The 21463-nt window shown below is 43.2% G+C and overlaps 1 protein-coding gene across 5 annotated transcripts in view; it reads left to right on the top strand.

The window, feature by feature from the left end:
• MFSD11 (major facilitator superfamily domain containing 11) overlaps positions 1 to 21463 on the top strand; it is a 52215-nt gene that overhangs the window by 16571 nt on the left and 14181 nt on the right. For 4 of the 5 annotated variants that reach the window (XR_012088835.1, XM_008011616.3, XM_008011617.3 and 1 more), the window contains 5 exons: positions 608 to 648; positions 11984 to 12049; positions 14076 to 14201; positions 19350 to 19524; positions 20854 to 20989. Coding sequence is in view for 4 of the 5 variants with exons in the window: in XM_008011616.3 (XP_008009807.2) it covers positions 608 to 648; positions 11984 to 12049; positions 14076 to 14201; positions 19350 to 19524; positions 20854 to 20989 (544 nt within the window). In the remaining variant the exon portion in view is untranslated. The remainder of the gene's footprint in view (positions 1 to 607; positions 649 to 11983; positions 12050 to 14075; positions 14202 to 19349; positions 19525 to 20853; positions 20990 to 21463) is intronic. The other variant, XM_037993919.2, reaches the window with a different exon arrangement.

The raw sequence follows: 21463 nt of genomic DNA, 5'->3' as shown, positions 1-21463 counted from the left end.
ATGCTGCGGCAGGTGGGTCTCTTGAGCTCAGAAGTTCAAGACCAGCCTGGGCAACACGGTGAGACCCCATCTCTACCAAAACTACAAAAAATTAGCTGAGTGTGGTGGTACCCACCTGTAATCCCAGCTACTCAGGAGACTGAGGTGGGAGGATCGCTGGTGGGAGGATCACCTGAGCCTGTGAGGTGGGGGTTGCAGTGAACCGAGATTGCATCACAGCACTCCAGCCTGGGAGATGGAGTGCAACCCTGTCTCAAAAAAAAAAAAAAGAAGAAAGAAATAAAATGAAAGTAACAGAATAGAAAGTATTTCTGTACTGCTTGAAGTATCATTTCTGAAAAAGACGTGCATAAACATGTACAGTAAGCGTAATCTGAAAGAATCATCTTCCATAGTTAACAGAAAGGTGCCCAGGTGGGACTTTAAACACCTGGAGCGAGGGCGTGGCCATGAGGGACACCCTGGGGCAAGGATCATTCAGGTCACTGGAAATGCATCCCAGACCTGGTAGAGGACAGGGTTTTTACAAACAAATGAAAATGTAGATTGTATTTTTGTTGTTTTTATTTTCAAAAAGAAAAAACTTTTTTAAATTTTATTTTCTCAGGTCTGCCCAGAACAATCTGACAAAGGCGGTAGATGCTTTTAGTAAGTATTTTCTGTATCCGAAATGCAAGAACTGTTCAGGAACAACTTCCGCATTTGCCTTTCCCCATTTCCCTGGTAACTTTGGATTGATGACACCCCAGGGTTTGCATTTTTCCAGGTATGCTGCTCTGAAGTATATTAATCTTCCTTATCAACATCTCTCTAACATGGGGGCTGTGAGGGATGGATGATGGTATGACTGCCCACCTGCCCAGGTGTGTGAGGGAAGTGGAAAGAGGCCGCACAGCACTCAGGTTCTCCCTGGAGTTAAGTGTTTCCTGGGATTTTTGCAGGGTAATTAAGAGCAGACTGTGGCTGGGCGCAGTGACTCACGCCTGTTATCTCAGCACTTTGGGAGTCCAAGGCAGGTGGATCACTTGAGGTCAGGAGTTCGAGACCAGTCTGGCCAACATGGCGAAACTCCTTCTCTACTAAAAATGTAAAAAATTAGCCGGGCGTGGTGGGGTGCACCTATAGTCCCAGCTACTCAGGAGGCTGAGGCAGGAGAATCGCTTGAACCTGGGAGGTGGAGGTTGTAGTGAGCCGAGATTGCCCCACTGCACTTCAGCCTGGGTGACAGAGGGAGACTCCATCTCAACAAACAAACAAACAACAACAAAAAAGCAGATTGCTTGCTAGTTGGAGCACAGCAGTAGCTCCAGTAACCCGGAAGGTAGTACGAATAATTATGTTCATGCATTGAGAAGTCTTCCTGGCCAAAGACTCTGCTGAATTCTTTGTTTTTTACTCTATGTGATTTTCGCAATTCTGTTATATATTATATAATACACACCTATCATTGGCTCAGTTTAACAGAACAGAAAACTGAGGCTTAGAGAAATTAAGTAATTTAGGGGCCAGACACAGTAGCTCACACCTGTAATCCCAGCACTTTGGGAGGCCATGGTGGGTGGATCACTTGAAGTCAGGAGTTCAAGACCAGCCTGGCCAACATGACGAAACCCTGTCTCTACTAAAAATACAAAATTAGTCAGGTGTGGTGGCATATGCCTGTGGTCCCAGCTATTCAGGAGACTGAGGCAAGAGAATCGCCTGAACCCAGGAGGTGGAGGTAGCCCTAAGCTGAGATCACGCCACTGCACTCCAGCCTGGGCAGCCATGAGACTATCTCAGAAAAAAAAAAAAAGAAAAAATTAAGTAATTTACCCAAGGTCAACCAGTTAGTAGGTGGCTGAGTTGGGATTTGAGCCAGATTCTTATAATTTCCTTCAGAAACTTCCAGTGAGTCCCTTTTGCTTCTGCCTATGGCTCTCTCAGCTTCTTTGTCTTCCCAGGAGAGGGAATCTGACTGGGGCAGTTATTCTCAAGAAGGGAGCACCCTTTTGGGACCATGTGTATTCATTAAGCCTATTGTAGGCCACAGGGTCTTAATGACATATGGCCCTTATGGCCCTTGAGCACTTACGATTAGTTTCTAGGTTTCCTTGGGCTGAAGTGCAAATTGTTGATCTAATCAGCCATGGCCTGGCTCAGATGACACAAAGCATGTTAACTCTCGGCCAGGAATGCCTGTAGCTTCTTTTTTTAGAAAGGGTCTATGGGCATGAGAGTCTGAGTCTTCTATACATAGTATATTGTTTCAGGAATATATTCATAGTTTTTTATATATATGTATGTATATATGCATATATATGTATATATATGTATATGTACGTGTGTGTGTGTGTGTCTGTGTGTGTGTATATATATATATATTTTTTTTTTAAGATGAAGTTTTGCTCTTGTTGCCCAGGCTGGAGTGCAATGGCGTGATCATGGCTCACCGCAACCTCCACCTCCTGGCTTCAAGCGATTCTCCTGCCTCAGCCTCCCAAGTAACTGGGATTACAGGCATGTGCCACCACACCTGGCTAATTTTTGTACTTTTAGTAGAGATGGGGTTTCTCCATGTTGGTCAGGCTGGTCTCGAACTCCCGAACTCAGATGATCCACCTGCCTCAGCCTCCCAAATTGCTGGGATTACAGGCATGAGCCACTGCGCCCTGCCTTTTTTTTTTTTTTTTTTTTTTTTGAGACAGAGTCGTGCTCTGTTGCCCAGGCTGGAGTGCACTGGCATGATCTTGGCTCACTGCAACCTCTGCCTCCTGGGTTCAAGTGATTCTCCTGCCTCAACCTCCCAAGTAGCTGGGACTATAGGCACATGCCACGATGCCCAGCTAAGTTTTGTATTTGTTAGTAGAGACAGTGTTTCTCCATTTTGGCCAGCTGGTCTCAAACTCCTGACCTCAAGTGATCCGCCCGCCTCGGCCTCCCAGAGTGCTGGGATTATAGGCATGAGCCACCACACCCAGATCGGGAATACATTTATAATTATAAATTGAGCCACACGTTATAATTAAAAGGACTGTACTCTGACTCCCTTAGCAAGATAGGAGGTCAATCACTGTCAAAAGTTTGGCTTTCATCTTTGCAGGCCTAGAAACTTGTCTGTTAGAATACCCATTATTAGGCTGGGTGCAGTGACTCATGCCTGTAATCCCATCACTTTGGGAGGCTGAGGTGGGAGGATCACTTGAGGTCCAGCATTCGAGACCAGCCTGGCCAGCATGGTGAAACCCCGTCTCTACTGAAAATACAAAAATAGTCAGGCATGGTGGCGGGTGCCTGTAATCCCAGCTACTCAGGAAGCTGAGGCTAGAGAATCGCTTGAGCCTGAGAGGCAGAGGTTGCAGTAAGTCGAGATTGCGCCGCTGCGCTCCACCCTGGGTGACAGAGTGAGACTCCATCTCAGGAAAAAAAAAAAAAAAGAATACCCATTATTGATCGCAGAGGCCGGAGGGGAAAAGGACTCAAGCTAAACTCATAGAAATGGCAATTTAACCATTTTTGATGGCACTTGACATTTTTTAGTGAGCCCTTTCATGGATATTTCCTTCTTGTTGTCAGCAGGCTAGAAAGCCACATTGGCTTACTTGGTGAGCTCGGAGTCATTAAAGGGAGGTAGATGACCTGGCTTATGGGATAGTGTCCCCAGCCATGGTGAGGCTGCTCCATCATAGCTCCACCTCTGGCTGTCTTTAATGTTCACCAGATTCAGGACATCTCACCTAGACAGTTGGACAGACTTTGCCTCAATTTTGTCTGTAAAAGGAGGCACTGACACATTTTGGGCCACATGCTTTGCATTACGGAGCTGGTCAGTTACTTGATAGGATTGATTTGTCATAGGATATCGGGCTGTCGGGTTTGAATAGGGAGAAGGAAGGCAGCAGCCAAATGAGGTATGGCACATAGGGTGCTGCAGGGAAAGTAGATTCAGGAGCCAGTTCCTGGGCAATTGGGGCACAACAGGAGGTCATGAGGTGGCAAGGGAGCCAGAGGCACAGGGAGAGAGGGAGAATGAATGGCAAGGCTTCACGTGACCTGTGTGTGGCTAGTGCTTCATTTATTAATTAATCATGACATTCCTGTGGTTGGGGCTATGATGGATGTTGTACAGAGAAGGTTCCTACATACTATCTAAAAGCACTTAATTTCCGAACTGAATTTGTATGTTTAGTGTGCTTCTAAAATATATTTGCAAAGTTTTTAAACATTTATTTTTTGATCTTGAGGAAGCAATGCTGAAGTTCATCTGCTAGGATGAATGTCTGAAAACAGCCAAAAAAATGTTCTCGGCCGGGCGCGGTGGCTCAAGCCTGTAATCCCAGCACTTTGGGAGGCCGAGACGGGCGGATCACGAGGTCAGGAGATCGAGACCATCCTGGCCTACACGGTGAAACCCCGTCTCTACTGAAAAATACGGAAAACTAGCCGGGCGAGGGGGCGGGCGCCTGTAGTCCCAGCTACTCGGGAGGCTGAGGCGGGAGAATGGCGTAAACCCGGGAGGCGGAGCTTGCAGTGAGCTGAGATCCGGCCACTACACTCCAGCCTGGGTGACAGGGCGAGACTCCGTCTCAAAAAAAAAAAAAAAAAAAAAAAAAAAAAATGTTCTCAGGCCAGGTGTGGTGGCTCATGCCTGTAATCCCGGGTGGATCATGAGGTCAGGCGTTCAAGACCAACCTGGCCAGGATGGTGAAACCGCATCTCTAATAAAAATACAAAAAAATTAACCGGTCGTGGTGGTGGGTGCCTGTAATCTCAGCTACTTGGGAGGCTGAGGCAGGACAATTGCTTGAACCCTGGGGTGGGGGTGGTGGCGGGGCAGAGGTTGCAGTGAGCCATGCCACTTCCCTCCAGCCTGGGTAAAAGAGCTAAACTCTGTCTCCAAAAAAAAAAAAAAAAAGGAAATAAAATTGTAAGGAAGAGAAACTATATTTACTCTTTGTTGAGTGGAAGTGGATCATCTGGATCTTCATCATCATATTGAGAAAGAGGAGGAGGGAGGGGGTTGGTCTTGCTGTCTGGGTTGGCAGAGGTAGAAGAAAGTCTGCACAGAAGTGGACCCCTAAAGTTCAAACCTATGTTGTTCAAGGGTCAACTGTGTAACTAAAGTGCAAATTAGAAACAGTTTTCTTTCTTTCTTTTTTTTTTTTAAACGGAGTCTTGGGAGTTTCGCTCTTGTCACCCAGGCTGGAATGCAGTGGTGCAATCTCGGCTTACTGCAACCTCCGCCTCTTGGGTTCAAGGGATTCTCCTGCCTCAGGCTCCTGAGTAGCTGAGATTACAGGTGAACGCCACCACACCTGGCTAATTTTTGTATTTTTAGTAGAAATGGGGTTTTGTCATGTTGGCCAGGCTAGTCTTGAACTCCTGACCTCAGGTGATCTGCTCGCCTTTGCCTCCCAAAGTGCTGGGATTATGCTGGTGAGCCACTGTGCCTGGCCAGAAACAGTTTCTATTGGATTTCAAAAGATAAAACATAATTATCAATATTATGGGTGGGGGGACAGGTAATTACATGCATAAGACTACATTGTTGGCCGGGCACAGTGACTCACGCCTGTAATCCCAACACTTTGAGAGGCTGAGGTGGGCAGATCATGAGGTCAGGAGTTTGACACCAGCCTGGCCAACATGACAAAACCCCATCTGTATTAAAAATACAAAAATTAGCCAGGCTTGGTGGTTTACACCTGTAATCCCAGCTACTCAGGAGGCTGAGGCAGGAGAATCACTTGAACCTGGGAGGCAGAGGTTGCAGTGAGCTGAGATCATGCCATTGCACTCCAGCCTGGGTGACAAGAGCAAGACTCTGTCTCAGGGAAGACTACATTGCTGATATATACTTGTATTACTTTATAAAAAAGTGATTTGTCATTAGGTATCAAAAGCGATAAAAATATAACCTTTGCCCCAGTGGAATAACCAATTTCACTAATAAGATTATCCTCAGGAAATAATTAAATATTGTGGTAAGATCTAGCTACTAAGATGTTTATAGTAGTGAGATACTGGAAATAATTTAAGTATTCAACTGTTAGACATTAGTACATCTGTATAATAGATTACCCTAGCCATAAAAATTATCTCTGTGAATGTTCAAAAAATTCCGCTGTGTATTATGTGAAAACAAATGATAAAATATATATAGTAGAATTTATTTTTGTAAAAAATGCATAGAAAAAGTCTAGAAGGAGATTCATTAAGGTGTTAGATTCTGCTTTTTAAAATTGATATATAATTCATATAGCATATGGTTCACCCATTTAATCAATTTAAAGAATCCATTGCAAATTCAGTATGAGTTAATTATATTCAGAGTTGCGTAGCCATCACTTTACTCAATTTTAGAGCATTTTCCCTATGCACGTTAGAGTCACTTCTCATTCCAGCCTCCTAATCCAACCGCCCTAAGGCACTCCCACTTTCTCCCCTTTCACTACTGTTGCAACCATTCCTCTACTTTCTGTCTATAGATTTGCCTATTCTGGACATTTTATATAAATAGAATTGTACAACATGTGGTCTTTTGTGCCTGGTTTCTTTTAACATAATGGTTTCAAGGCTCATTCGTGTCACAATATATTATAAAATTTGTGTCATTTCTATATTTTGTGTATTATGAGTTTCAGGGGTCTGTCCTGCCGACCCTGACCCAACAACGGATGAATAAAGTACACTGACACACAGATATTCTGCTTTACCAGTTTGAGCATCCGGGCAGCTTACAAGACTCCACGCAGAGTGCTGTAAACAGTTGGAGATGGAGACCATCCTGGCTAACACGGTGAAACTCCGTCTCTACTAAAAATACAAAAAAATTAGCCTGGTGTAGTGGCGGGCACCTGTAGTCCCAGCTACTCGGGAGGCTGAGGCAGGAGAATGGTGTGAACCAAGGAGACGGAGCTTGCTGTGAGCCGAGAGTTCGCCACTGCACTCCAGCCTGGGCGACTGAGCCAGACTCCGTCTCCAAAAAAAAAAAAAAAAAAAAGGAAAAACGAAAAACAGTTGCGACTGCAGCCTTTAAAGATTAATTGACAAAGGCTTGAGTCAACACCACTAGAGGATAATTGACATTATGAATGGACTGCCCCAATAGAAAATAATTAAGCACCCCTAGTAAATCAAAGGTTAGTCTTAGGACCACATGAGTAAACAAGCTAGTTAGAGAAACTCCCCACATTCTTTTTTTTTTTAACTCCCCACATTCCTTTGTTTCTACTCTAATTTATTTAACTAAGGGGACAAGGCTGCCTTCAGCTAAGTTTATTACTGGAGCTTATGCAGATGCCCCAGGCCTTCCAAGAAGGTCTGCGTCTTATAATTTTCCTCTCCATCCTGACTGAACTCCCACAGTGAGTAATACATAAAGTCCGTGTACAGGTTTTTGTGTGGATGTGTTTTCAGATCTCTTTGATGCACACCTAGAAATGGTGGAATTGCTGCTTCATGTGGTATTTCACTGTTTAGCCTGTGGGGGAACTGCCAGATTGTTACACAACTTTACATTCTACTAGCAGAGGATGAGTTTGCCAGTGTTTCTACCTGCTTGCAGTTATTTTCCGTTTTGTTTTTTTTTTTTTTTTTTTTTTTTGAGATGGAGTATCGCTCTGCCACCCAGGCTGGAGTGCAGTGGCACAATCTCAACTCACTGCACCCTCCACCTCCCAGGTTCAAGTGATTCTCCTGCCTCAGCCTCCCAAGTAGCTGGGATTACAGGTGCGCGCTACCCCTCCCGGCTAACTTTTGTATTTTTAGTAGAGACGGGGTTTCACCATGTTGGCCTGGCTGGTCTTCAATTCCTGATCTCAAGGGATCCACCCGCCTCGGCCTCCCAAAGTGCTGGGATTACAGGCGTGAGCCACCGCGCCTGGCCCTAGTTAGATCCTTTGCCCATTTTTAAGTTGGATTCTGTTTTTATTAATGAGTTGTAAGAGTTCTTTATATATTCTAGATAAAAGTTCTAACCAGGCGCGGTGACTCAAGCCTGTAATCTCAGCACTTTGGGAGGCCGAAACGGGCGGATCACGAGGTCAGGAGATCGAGACCCTCCTGGCTAACATGGTGAAACCCCGTCTCTACTAAAAAGATACAAAAAACTAGCCGGGTGAGGTGGCGGGCGTCTGTAGTCCCAGCTACTCGGGAGGCTGAGGCAGGAGAATGGCCTAAACCCGGGAGGTGGAGCTTGCAGTGAGCTGAGATCTGGCCATTGCACTCCAGCCTGGGTGATAGATCGAGACTCCGTCTCAAAAAAAAAAAAAAAAAGTTCTATATGTATGATTTACAAATATTTTCTCCCATTTTGTTTCAGCAAGCGCTCTAGGAAGACAAATGTTTTCTGCCTTTCTATAGGTTGACTTTTCATTTTCTTGATGGAATCTTTGAAGCACAAAACTTAAAAAAAAATTCCCCCAACTTTATCGAGGTGTAACTGACAGAAATTGTATATATTTATGATGTACAACATGTTTCTGTTTTTGTTTTTGTTTTTTTGAGACAGAATCTTGCTCTGTCACCCAGGCTGGAGTGCAGTGGCATGATCTTAGCTCCCTGCAACCTCCACCTTCTGGATTCAAGCGGTTCTGGTACCTCAGCTTCCCAAGTAGCTGGAATTACAGGGGTACACCACCATGCCCAGCTAATTTTTTTGTATTTTTAATAGAGATGGGGTTTCACCATGCTGGCCGGGCTAGTCTTGAACTCTGAGCCTCAAGTAATTCTCCTGCCTTCTGAAGTGCTGGGATTACAGGCGTGAGCCTTAGCACCCGGCCACATGTTTGGATATATGTATATATTGTGACATCATGGTCACACACAAGTTTGTTAACATATCCATCACCTCACATAGTTATCTTTTTTTTTTTTTTTTGCGTGTGTAATGATAATATTTAAGATCTACTTTCCAACCAAATTTCAAGTGTACAATAGAGTGTTATTAACTGTCAACACCAAGTTGTACACTAGATCCTCAGAACTCACTCATCCTGCCTAAAGGAAGCTTTGTACTCTTTAATCAACATCTCCCTATTTCCCCCACCCTCCAGCCCCGGCAACCACGATGCTACTCTCTGCTTCTATGAGTTCAACTTTTTAATATTCCACATATAAGTAAGATCATGCAGTATTTGTCTTTCTGTGTCTGGTTTATTTCACTTAGTGTAATGCTCTCCAGGTTCATCCATGTTGCCCTAAATGGCAGGATTTCCTTTTATAAGGCTGAATAATACACCATTGTATATACCACATTTTCTTTATTCATCTGTTTAAGGACACTTAGTTGTTTCCATGTCTTTGCTACATAATAAACACACACACACACACATATAATAGTGCTGTAATGAACATGGGAGTGCAGCTATCACTTTGAGATACTGCTTTCGTTTCCTTTGGATATATGCCCAGAAGTGGAATTGCTGAATCATAACATGTTTTTAGTTTTTTCAGGACCTTCCATATTGTTTTCCATATTCGCTGTACCAATTTACATTCTCACCAATAGCAGACAAGGGTTCTCTTTCCTCCACATCCTCACCAACACTTGTTATGTTTTGTCGTTTTGATAATAGCCATCCCAACAGGTGGGAGGGAATATCTTACTGTGGCTTTGATAAGTTTTTAATTTTGATGTAGTCAGTTTGTTTAGTTTTTCTCTTGTTGTGTGTGCTTTTGATGTCCTAAGATTTTGCTTCACCCCAGGTCCTGAAAATTTACTCCTATATTTTCTTCTAAGAGTTTTTTTAGTTTTAGCTCTTCCATTTGGGTCTGTGATTCATTCTCAGTTAATTTTTACATATGGTTTGAGATAGGACTCCAGCTTTATTCTTTTGCATGTCAGTATCCTGTTGTAGTTGTGCCATTTGCTGAAAAGTCTGTTTTTTGGTCTCTCTTGTCAAAAATCAGTTGACTATAAATATAAATGTTTATCTCTAGATAGATAGATGTATCCTTATGCCAGTACCATGCTGTGTTGATTACTGTATGTTTTGAAATCGGAAAGTGTGAATCCTCCAACTTTGTTATTTGTCAAGATTATTTTGGCTGTTGTGGGTCCCTTGGATTTCCCTTTTTTTTTTTGAGACAGAGTCTTGCTCTGCCACCCAGGGTGGAGTACAGTGTCGTGATCAGAGCTCACTGCAGCCTCAACCTCCCAGGCTCAAGCGATCCTCCCGTCTCAGTCTCCTAAGTAGCTAGAACTATAGGTGTGCACCACCATGCCTGGCTAATTTTTGTAGTTTTTTGTAGAGACAGAGTTTCACCATGTTGCCCAAGCTAAGCGATTCTCCCAAGTCAGCCTCCCAAATTGTTGGGATTATAGGCATGAGCCACCAGGTCTGGCCATGAATTTTAGGATCAATCTGTTTCTGCAAATAGATTGATGGTTTTTTTGTTTTAGATCGTTTTACTTTATGTTTTACTTTATGTTTTAGATCGTTTTACTATTCATAGCAAGACTGAGCAGAAAGTATAGAGTTCCTATGTGGCCCCTATACTACACATACGTAACTTCCCTCTGTTATTAATGTTCCCCACCAGAGCACATTTGTTATAATGAGCCAATACTGATATGTCGTTATCACCTAAAGATCATGGTTTACATTAGGATTCACTCTTGGTGTGGTACGTTTTATGGGTTTGTACAAATATATAATGACATGCATATGTCATAATAGGATCATACTAGATAATCTCTTAGAATTTCTTTTTGTTAACTAAGTCTTCTGATTATTCTTAAATGAACATGTGGCCAGGAGCGGTGGCTCACGCCTGTGATCCTAGCACTTTGGGAGGCCGAGGTGGGTGGATCACCTGAGGTCAGAAGTTTGAGACCAGCCTGGCCAACATGGCAGAACCCCGTCTCTACTAAAAGTACAAAAAAATTAGCTGGACGTGGTGGTATGCGCCTATAATCCCAGCTGCTCAGGAGGCTGAGACAGGAGAATCGCTTTAACCCTAGAGGAAGAGGCTACAGTGAGCCAAGATCGCGCCACTGTACTCCAGCCTGGGTGACAAAGTGAGACTCTGTCTCAAAACAAACAAACAAACAAAAACTAAATAAATAAATAAAGTAAAATGAACATGCTTTGCTAGTGCAGTTTTTTAAGTTAAAAGTATTGTTTTAAACTTTGCACTGGTCGTGTATTTTTTTCCTGGAAATACTTGAAAGTGATTGGTAAAAAATGTCTTCTTATATTTATTCTTAGTATAGTTCAGTGAAATTAGAGAATAAAGTATCCTTTCTTACATATGCAGAGATTTAGGACAGTGTTTGTGACTTAGGTAAGTTTCGTGGCCAGCAGATAAATCACAATTAAAATCTGGATCCACTGTTAGTTTTATGTACTAGAGTAGTGGTCCTTAAATTATGAAATGTGAATAGGTTCCAAAAAAGTCAGGTAAATGCAGAGTTTTTAGAAATGCATCATCCATTGCAGATTTCAACTAAATAAACAGTGTAAAAAACAAACACTAAAGTGACTAGAAACAAATATGCACAACGCAAGTTTCAGTCCTCAGAGCTACAGAGTCAGAATCTTGGGAAGTGGTGCCCAGCTTCTGTATGGCCAAAAACCTGCCCTGTGATTCTGATCTTGAGTCCAATCTTAAAGCTGCTCCGTGATAATTCTTTAGGGAAGTCAGTGCTTTGCTGATTGTTGGTTCTCTCAAGAGCCTAACAGTTAATCATGCCTTTCGAAGTACTTTGTTGTTTTGTTTGATTCTATTTTTTTTCCTCCTTTTCATGTTTTTGTTATATGAGCTGGAAAATGTGCTGAGGAAATGCAACTGTAGAATATATTTAAGCACTTGAAATAAACATTTTATTTATAGGGCAAATTTAGTGCATGCCTTAAGCATTTTAATCTGAAACTTCTATCCCAAAGTGTTCGTTTACTGGCATTATTGACAAGGGGTGTTTTGGTTGAAGGACTGTTTTAGAATGTTTGTTTTATTAACTAAAATCTAATTAAGTACTCTTAAATTTTTTTCTTTACAGAAAAGTCTTTTAAGTTATGTGTCACCAAGGAGATGCTCCTTCTTAGTATTACAACTGCTTATACAGGTAATGGAATTACTGTTCTTGTTTTCTCTTGCTTCATAATGATAATAAGGGGTTGAAGACAATAGCCACGTTATTATTTCTCACAATTCTGTGTATTGACTGGGCTCAGTGAATGGTTCTTCTAATGGTGTCACTTGGGGTGTCTTGTGGCTGGTTTCCTTCACGTGTCGCCTTCACTGTGGTCAGATGAAAGGCTGAGTATCTCTCTTTTTGTGTAGTCTCAGAGCTGCTCTCCATCTACATGACCCCCTCTATAAGATCACCTTGTGACCCGGCAGGATAGCCAGAACCCTTAGTTAATGGATTGATGGCTCCAAAAAAGGCAACGGGAAAGAGTACCAGACTTTCTTAAAGCTCAAGCTACAGTCTAGCCCAACATCACTTCTATTGGATTCTGTTGGTGACAGCAAATCACAGGGTTGGCCCAAATTCAATGTGGAAGGATTCCGCCCAAGGTTCAGAAAAACCAGGACACATGGCTCATTGGGACCAGTGGTTTTAGGGCAACACAGAGCACTACAGAAAATAACCATGAAGAAATCTGTAACTTTATATGGATTAAAATCATTTCTGGACAGGTGTAGTGGCTCATGCCTGTAATCCCAGCACTTTGGGAGGCTGAGGTGGGTGGATTGCTTGAGCCCAGGAGTTCAAGACCAGCCTGGGCAACATAGCGAAACCCCATATCTACTAAAAATACAAAAAATTAGCCAAGTGTGGTGGTGCATGCCTGTAGCCCCGGCCACTCAGGAGGCCGAGATCAGAGGATCACCTGAGCTCAGGAAGTCAAGGTTGCATGATCTGAGATAGCATCACTATACTCCAGCCTGGGCTACAGGAGTAAGACCTCTGTCTCAAAAAAAAAAATAAAATAAAATAAAATAAAATAAAAATAATTTCTAATGAAATAGAAGCATGTCATAATGTGGTATGATAACAGGTGGAGTACCCGTAAGTCAAGAATGATAAGGAAATTTGTTTTCTTTTAAAAAATGCTGTAATTTGCTCTTTTCCTTTTATGTGCAACGTATTTTTAGGTGAAATAGAATAAACATTAAACATCTTTAACAGTTAAGGTTTTGTAGCATTAGGGAATCAAGGTCCCCTACTGATTTACTCTAATTTTTTAATCTTAGGAATTTTCTTTTCCTAGAAAAAAGGGTTTAATTAAAACATTATAGTGCTTTTAAGACACATTGTATAGTATGTATTGGCTTTCCATTACAGTGAGAATATAATCCAATAGGGGCCGGGCACAGTGGCTCATGTCTGTAATCCCAGCACTTTGGGAGGCTGAGGTGGGCAGATCACATGGGGTCAGGAGTTCAAGACCAGCCTGGCCAACACGGTGAAATGCCTAAAAATGGAAAAATTACCCTGGTGTGGTGGTGCACGCCTGTAATCCCAGCTACTTGGGAGGCTGAGGCAGGGAGAATTGCTTGAACCTGGGAGGCAGAGGTTGCAGTAAGCTGAGATAGCGCCACTGCACTCCAGCCTGGGCAACAGAGTGAGACCCTCTCTCAGAAAAAAACAGGAATGTTCGTGTTTCTTTGGAAAGCTAGTAACAACGTTAATGAGCACATTAGTCTTCACTATTACAAAGTTACGTTAATTATCACCTCTGCCCATCTCCACCTGCATGGAGAGTGATAGGTTTTAACATAAGGATATCTGTTCATTTGAGTTATATACTTTTATCTGAAATATATGGCAGATGCCGTCTTGTGGTATCTTAATTTTAGCTGCTATAACAAATTTCCATAGACTGTGTGGCTTAAACAACAGACATTTATTTCTCACAGTTCCGGAGGACACAAACATTTAGTCCATAGCATGAAGCTAATTCCATTTCATCAGTTACATCACATCAAATTATGCTCTGCTTGGGGATTAATATTTCAGTCTCTATGAGTTTTGTTTTATGTGTTTTACTACTTAAGTATTCTTTTGTCAGATACTACTGGATGGGAAGATAAACAAAAATGTGAATGTATAAATTACATGTTTTTTTTTTTTTTAACTGAAGGTCTGGAATTAACTTTCTTCTCTGGTGTATATGGAACTTGTATTGGTGCTATAAATAAATTTGGAGCAGAAGAGAAAAGCCTTATTGGACTTTCTGGCATTTTCATCGGCATTGGAGAAATTTTAGGTTGGTTTTTAAAAAAAGCATTAGCATTAAAAATATTGGTTTATTATGGGTAAAATAGAAATTTTAAGTGCCCCTCACCTTTGTCCTTGAATTTCTGTTTTTTTCTACTTATTTTTACCCAAACATGTATGTTTTTATTTTTCTATTATTGCTATTCTTCTTTTTTTGAGACGGAGTCTCACTCTGTCGCCTAGGCTAGAGTTGGATTGCAGTGGCGCGATCTCGGCTCACTGCAAGCTCTGCCTCCTGGGTTCACGCCATTCTCCTGCCTCACCCTCCCAAGTAGCTGGGACTACAGGCGCCCGCCACCGTGCCCGGCTAATTTTGTTTTTGTATTTTAAGTAGAGACGGGTTTTCACCATGTTAGCCAGGATGGTCTCGATCTCCTGACCTCGTGATCTGCCCTCCTCGGCCTCCCAAAGTACTGGGATTACAGGCGTGAGCCACCGCTCCCGGCCTATTATTGCTATTCTAATATGACTAAATTATGAAACATTTGCAAAATAATTCACAGATGGAAACCCTGTGTTAGAAAACATACAGTGTCTCCCCACTTTTCCTCTTAAAATATTTAGAATGTCTTGGAATTCCTGACTCTGATTCTCTGATTCCCTGACACCAACTGGGTGTCCAACAGCTCAGTCCTGTTCTAACACTTACCTATCCAGAGTTAGTGTCAGATTCCACAGGTTTAAGGGTTCAGTCCTACAGACAGACAGACAGACAGACAGACATGGGTCCATAGGCCCCTCAGGCACATCTCTCTGACTTGGGTACAAATTTGGAGGTTCCCACAGCCCTCTTCCCCCTTCAGGTTTGATAATTTCCTAGAGCAACTCACAGAACTCAGGAAAATGCTCTCCTGACTATTAGAGTTTATTATAAAGGATACAGATGAGCAGCCTGATGAGAAGGTGCAAAGGGTGGGGTCTGAAAGGGTCCCTAAGTGCAGGAGCCTCTGTCTCCGTGGATTTTGGGTTCACCACTCCAGAAGCTCCTCTAACCCTTTTTAGGGGGATTTATGGAGATCCTGTTACATAGGCATGATTGATTAAATCATTGGCCACATGGCCTGGTGCAGTGGCTCGTGCACTTTGGGAGGCCGAGGTAGGAGGATTGCTTGAGCCCAGGAGTTTGAGACCAGCCTAGAAAACATAAGGAGACCCTGTCTCTTAACAGCAACAACAAAAAACAATCATTGGCCATTGGTTATTGATATAATCTCCAGCCTTCCCTCCCTGAAGGGGGAGTGAAAGGGGCCTAGAAGTTCCAGCCCTCAGGGCTTGGTCTTTCTGGGAACCAGCCCCATCCTGAAGCTCTATCCCAGGCCAACCCCTATGTCCCCAAGAGTTGCCCCCTTAGCATAAACTTCGGTATGATTGAAAGTGGCTCCTTCTGAATAACTAATGTCCCTCATATCACTGAGGAAATTCCAGACCTTTTAGGATTTCTGTGCCAAGAACTAGCAGCAAAGACCAAATAAATATTTTTATTATGCTCCACTAGTTACTCTTATTCAACAAAGATTTGTTCAGCACTTGCAGTATATTGAATATTGTGTTAGATATGAGGAACTTCCACAAAGATTTATTGTAATCTGTCGTGTCAAAAAACAGACAAAAACACCTGCCCACATAGAGCTTATATTCTACTCAGGAAGAACACAGACAATAAAAACAGAAGACTTTGCATGTCAGGCAGTGGTAAGCACCATGGGTCAAGTAGACTTTGGAGGGTTTGTTTGTTTTGGTTTTTTGGTCCCTGCCTTATTGCCAACACCGGGAGCAGGACAAGGTCTATATTATTGGGCATCCAATAGATGAGTTAAATGTGTTGAATGAATAATGAGAACATGGTTTCAGCAGAATTTAGTCACTGGTTGCATGGCGGGGTGAGGAGAGGTGTCTAGAATGATGACCAGGTTGATGAGAGTAACCTGAGCAGAGAAAATGCTGTAGGAGATGGGGTTTGGGGAGATCTGCTGAATGGGATTTTGAACACCTCTAAGTACCAGAGAGGCACCCAAATAGAGAAGTGTCCAGTGGGAAATGCAGGCTGATGCTCAGGAGGGACTCGTGGGCCGGAGACTGATGTTGGGAGTTAAGGGTATATAAATGGCAGACGAAGCTTAGCCATGGTGAGTCGGTGCAGGGTAGTCTGTCTGGTAAGTGCTTGTTTAGTGTCTGCCTGTAGACTACCTGGGAAGAAACTCACTTTCTGTAGGCTGCCTGCTTTTTTGAAAAAAATAATTTCAAATTGATAAGAAATTGCAAAAATAGGCCAGGCGCAGTGCTCACGCCTGTAATCCCAGCGCTTTGGGAAGCTGAGGTGGGCAGATTGCTTGAGCTCAGGAGTTTGAGACCAACCTGGGCAACATGGCAAAACCCCATCTCTACAAAAAAAGTACAAAAATTAGCCAGGTGTAGTGGCGTATGCCTGTAGTCCCAGCTACTTGGGAGGCTGAAATAGGAGGTTGCAGTGAGCCCAGATCATACCACTGCACTCCAGCCTGGGCGACAGAGCAAGACTTTGTCTCAAAAAAGTCAAAAAACCAAAACAAAAGAAGAAATTGCAAAAATAAGAATAGTGCAAAGAACATCTGAATATCCTTTAACAGGATTCACCTATTGTTAACACTTTCCCTTCTTTACTTTTTCTTTTTTTTTTTAAAGACAGAGTCTTGCTCTGTCACCCAGGCTAGAGTACAGTGACTCGGTCTCAGCTCACTGCAACCTTCGCCTCCCGTGTTCAAGCAATTCTCCTGCCTTAGCCTCCCAGGTAGCTGGGACTACAGGCACCCGCTACCACACCTGGCTAATTTTTGTATTTGTGGTAGAGATGGGGTTTCACCATGTTGGCCAGGCTGGTCTTGATCTCCTGACCTCTTGATCCACCCACCTTGGCCTCCCAAAGTGCTGGGATTACAGGCATGAGCCACTGCACCCGGCCCTCCTGTCAGTCAGTATTTTTGAGCTTTGTTCTTAGATGTAGTTCATTTAATTGAAAACAGCGTACCTTTTAAGATTTCGTTGCGCAAGACTGCAGCATTACTCAGTCTAGAGCTAATTATTTCCTGCTTCTAAGGGAAGACCCTTCTGTGTGCTCCACCCAGTTCCTGTGAATCATAAGCTTTTAAGTGGCTGGTGGGCCAGACATTATACCCAGCTGAGGGCGGGGCCGTAGTACCACTAATCCTCTTGGCTGGTTCTTTCCCAGGCTTCTGCTAATTTACTCCCTTTATGTGCTGATCAGTCCTCAGCTGAAGACTCAGGGGGACTGTCTGCAGCTCTCTGGAATTGTTTTTCTGTGTCGCTCTCCTTTCTGATACCGTCGTCTGTGAACTCTAGTTACCCTGATATCCCTAGATTCACATCCCCGTCTCTTCAATCCATGGAGGCTGCTGGGCTCCGCCTGGGTTCTTTCTCCCTCTGTTGCCTACTCTTGAGAGGAACTGCCAAATATTTCCCAGAGTGGCTGTACCAGCAATGTACGAGTGATTCCGTTTTTCTGAATCCTTGCCAGCGTTTGGTGTTATCACTATTTTTGATGTTAGCGATTGTGATAGATGTGTAGTCATGTTTCATTGTGGTTTTACTTTCTTTAATGGGTAATGATGTTGAACATCTTTTCATGTGTTTAATTGCCCTCTTTATGTCTCCTTTGGTGACACGTATGTGCATATCTTTTGCCCATTTTCTAGGCAGGGTTTTTTTGTTTTGTTTTGTTTTTACTGCTCACCTTCACTTTTTAAATTTTTTTATTTTTTTCCCCAGACAGAGTCTCGCTCGGTCGCCAGGCTGGAGTGCAGTGGCGCAACCTTGGCTCACTGCAACTTCCGCCTCCTGGGTTCAAGCGATTCTCCTGCCTCAGCCTCCTGAGTAGCTGGGACTACAGGCGCATGCCACCACGCCCAGCTAATTTTTATATTTTTAGTAGAGACAGGGTTTCACCATGTCGGTCAGGATAGTCTTGATCTCTTGACCTCATGATCTGCCCACCTTGGCCTCCCAAAGTGCTGGGATTGCAGGCATGAGCCACCACGCCCAGCAACTTTTTTCATTTTTTAAATTTATTTTTTTTATTTTTTTGAGGCAGTCTCACTCTGGTGTCTATGCTGGAGTGCAATGGCGTGATCTCGGTTCACTGCGACCTCTGCCTCCCGGGTTCAAGTGATTCTCCTGCCTCCGCCTCTTAAGTAGCTGGGACTACAGGCATGTGCCACCACACCTGGCTAATTTTTATATTTTTAATAGAGACAGGGTTTCACCATGTTGGCCAGGCTGGTCTCGAACTCCTGACCTCAGGTGATCTGTCCGCCTTGTCCTCCCAGAGTGCTGGGATTACAAGTGTGAGCCACCGCACCTGGCCCACTTTTTAAAATATATATACAATGTTTTCTTTGTTTTTTAAAAAAAGAGTCTTGCTGTGTTGCTGAGGCTGGTTTGGAACTCCTGGCCTCAAGCAGTTCTCCTACCTTGGCCTCCCAAAATGCTGGGATTACAGGCATGAGACCCTGCACCCAGCCATCCTTCACTTTTGATATATAGGTTTGCTGGTATAGATTTCTGGGGTATAAATCACTTAAAAATTGTAAAGGTCATGCCCCATAGTCTTCTTCCTTTCAGTTACAGAGTTCTTCCCTTCTCACTGTTGAGGACTCTCCTGTCAGCTCTTGAGACATCCTTAGCTGTTCTGGCTGCTGAGTCTTCCTAGGCCTCTCCGACTCCTCTTCGGAGCTCACACATAATTCTCGGAATCCATAATGACGGCCTTTCAGTGTGATACTTTGGCTTGTTTGGCTATGATTACAACAAAAACATGGTCGTAATGACAAGTTGTGTCCTTATTTTATTTCCGTTATAAGCTACAGGTCAAAGGGGATAGCTTGCAGGGTACAATAATTCACAGAGAAGAAATACAAGAATGTTCCTGGATAGAAATGCAAGTCATTTTGATACCTTACTTTTTTGTTCTAATTGCTGATGCTTGGTCATCATTATCATTGTCTGCAAGTGCTGAGGTGTTGGATTGTTTGAAGAAATTTAACAAGTGAGAATGTTTATTCCTCGGCTCCTTGGTGGATAGCTCAGGCCTGGGTGTGTAATGTTTCAGCAACGTTAGTGACGTTTCTGCCGTCTTGACTTGTAGGTGGAAGCCTCTTCGGCCTGCTGAGCAAGAACAATCGTTTTGGTAGAAATCCAGTTGTGCTGTTGGGCATCCTGGTGCACTTTATAGCTTTTTATCTAATATTTCTCAACATGCCCGGAGATGCCCCGATTGCTCCTGTTAAAGGAACTGACAGCAGTGCTTACATCAAATCCAGGTATAGTGGCTGTCATTTCTCTAGTCACTTGAGGACGGGTGGGAGGTAACGGATGGCTAGATATTGAAAGTGGAGCAGTTAATCCTCTTCAGAGAGCCTGGTGTGTCTCTAAGGTCATCTGTCAAGTGTTCATGGAGTCAGACTGAGTTTAAATAGGAATCCTTAGAGAATCCTAAGTTATTTTTGTAATGGTTGGTTTTAACGTTTTCCCCCCCTAAATCTTTTTCTTGATCCTTGAAGGAACACATGAGTATCTGATTTGAATTTTTTATCTCTGCTTCTTGAGCAGTGAAATATCCAGATATTAGGGCCTGGAGGAAGAATAAAGAGGAGCGAGGGAAAACCTGGCAACTGGGGAGGCCATTCAGTCCTTCCAGAGCAGTTTATATAATGTTTGAGGATATTGGTTTAGCTCATTCAACTCTCAAGTTCATTATAAATGCAGACATTTATGTCCAGCTCCACAAATCCAAGGGGAGCCCAGCCCACAAAACTATACAAACTGAGAATATCGCATCTGAAAATCTGAAATCCAACATGCTCCAAAATCGGGAACTTTTCGAGGGCCAACATGATGCTCAAAGGGAAGTGCTTATTAGAACATTTCAGATTACAGATTTTCAGATTAAAAATACCTAACTGGTCAGTATAATGCAGGTGTTCCAAAATCTGAAAAGAAGATTTGAAACACTTCTGGTCTTGATAAGGGATACTCAACCTGTGTTTTCTTCACAAATGGTTGAGACCAGAGTTTGTTAGAATGTAAAGGTGTGTGCATGTGAGCACAAATTCTTACCTTGTAAATTCTAGTCTTTATTTATTTATTTATTTATTATTATTATTTTTTTGAGACAGAGTTCCACTCTGTCTGCAAGCCTAGAATACAAGTGGCGCTATCTCCACTCACTGCAACCTCCACCTCCGGGGTTCAAGCAATTCTAGTGCCTCAGCCTCCTGAGGTGGCGCGATCTCCGCTCACTGCAACCTCCGCCTCCGGGGTTCAAGTGATTCTCCTGCCTCAGCCTCCCGAGTAGTTGGCATTACAGGCACGCGCCACTATGCCTAGCTAATTTTTGTATTTTTGGTAGAGGTGGGGTTTTGCCATGTTGGCCAGGCTGGTCTCAAACTCCTGTCCTCAAGTGATCTGCCCACCTCAGCCTCCCAAAGTGCTTGGATTCCAGGCATGAGCCACCACGCCAGCTTCGTCTTTATTTTTGTTTCATGGGATTTAAAACTTGCAGGTAGAATGCTTTTGTGGGTGGGTTGCTTGTATATTTTAAATGGCTCAGCAGATATTGCTCATACTAAATTGATTTTTGTTTTCTTCAGCAAAGAAGTTGCCATTCTCTGCAGTTTTCTGCTGGGCCTTGGAGACAGCTGCTTTAATACCCAGCTGCTTAGTATCTTGGGCTTTCTGTATTCTGAAGACAGCGCCCCGGCATTTGCCATCTTCAAGTTTGTTCAGGTAACCTCTTCAGATTGCGATTGTGTTTGACGTAGGGCTCTTTCCTTTGTGTATTACCTTGTTTTCCTTGGTTATTTGTATTGTGGTTTTAATTTTTATTTCCTTTTATTTTTTTTGATAGAGTCTCTCTGTCACTCAGGCTGGAGTGCAGTAGCGCAATCTTGACTCCCTGCATTCTCCACCTTCTGGGTTCAAGCAATTCTCCTGCCTTAGCCTCCCGAGTAGCTGAGATTACAGGCACACACCACCACGTCTGGCTAATTTTTGTGTTTTTTTTTTTCTTTTTAGCAGAGGCAGGGTTTCACCATGTTGGTCAGGCTGGTCTCGAACTTCTGACCTCAGGTGATCCACTCGCCTTGGCCTGCCAAAGTACTGGGGATTATATGCGTGAACCACTGCACTTGGCCTGTTTTTTTTTTTTTTTAAGACAAAGTCGGCTGGGCACCATGGCTCATGCCTGTAATCCCAGCACTT

Source organism: Chlorocebus sabaeus, chromosome 16, assembly GCF_047675955.1.
Source record: "Chlorocebus sabaeus isolate Y175 chromosome 16, mChlSab1.0.hap1, whole genome shotgun sequence".
Classification (NCBI taxonomy): Eukaryota; Metazoa; Chordata; class Mammalia; order Primates; family Cercopithecidae; genus Chlorocebus; species Chlorocebus sabaeus.
This window is presented reverse-complemented; position numbering and strand designations above follow the sequence as displayed.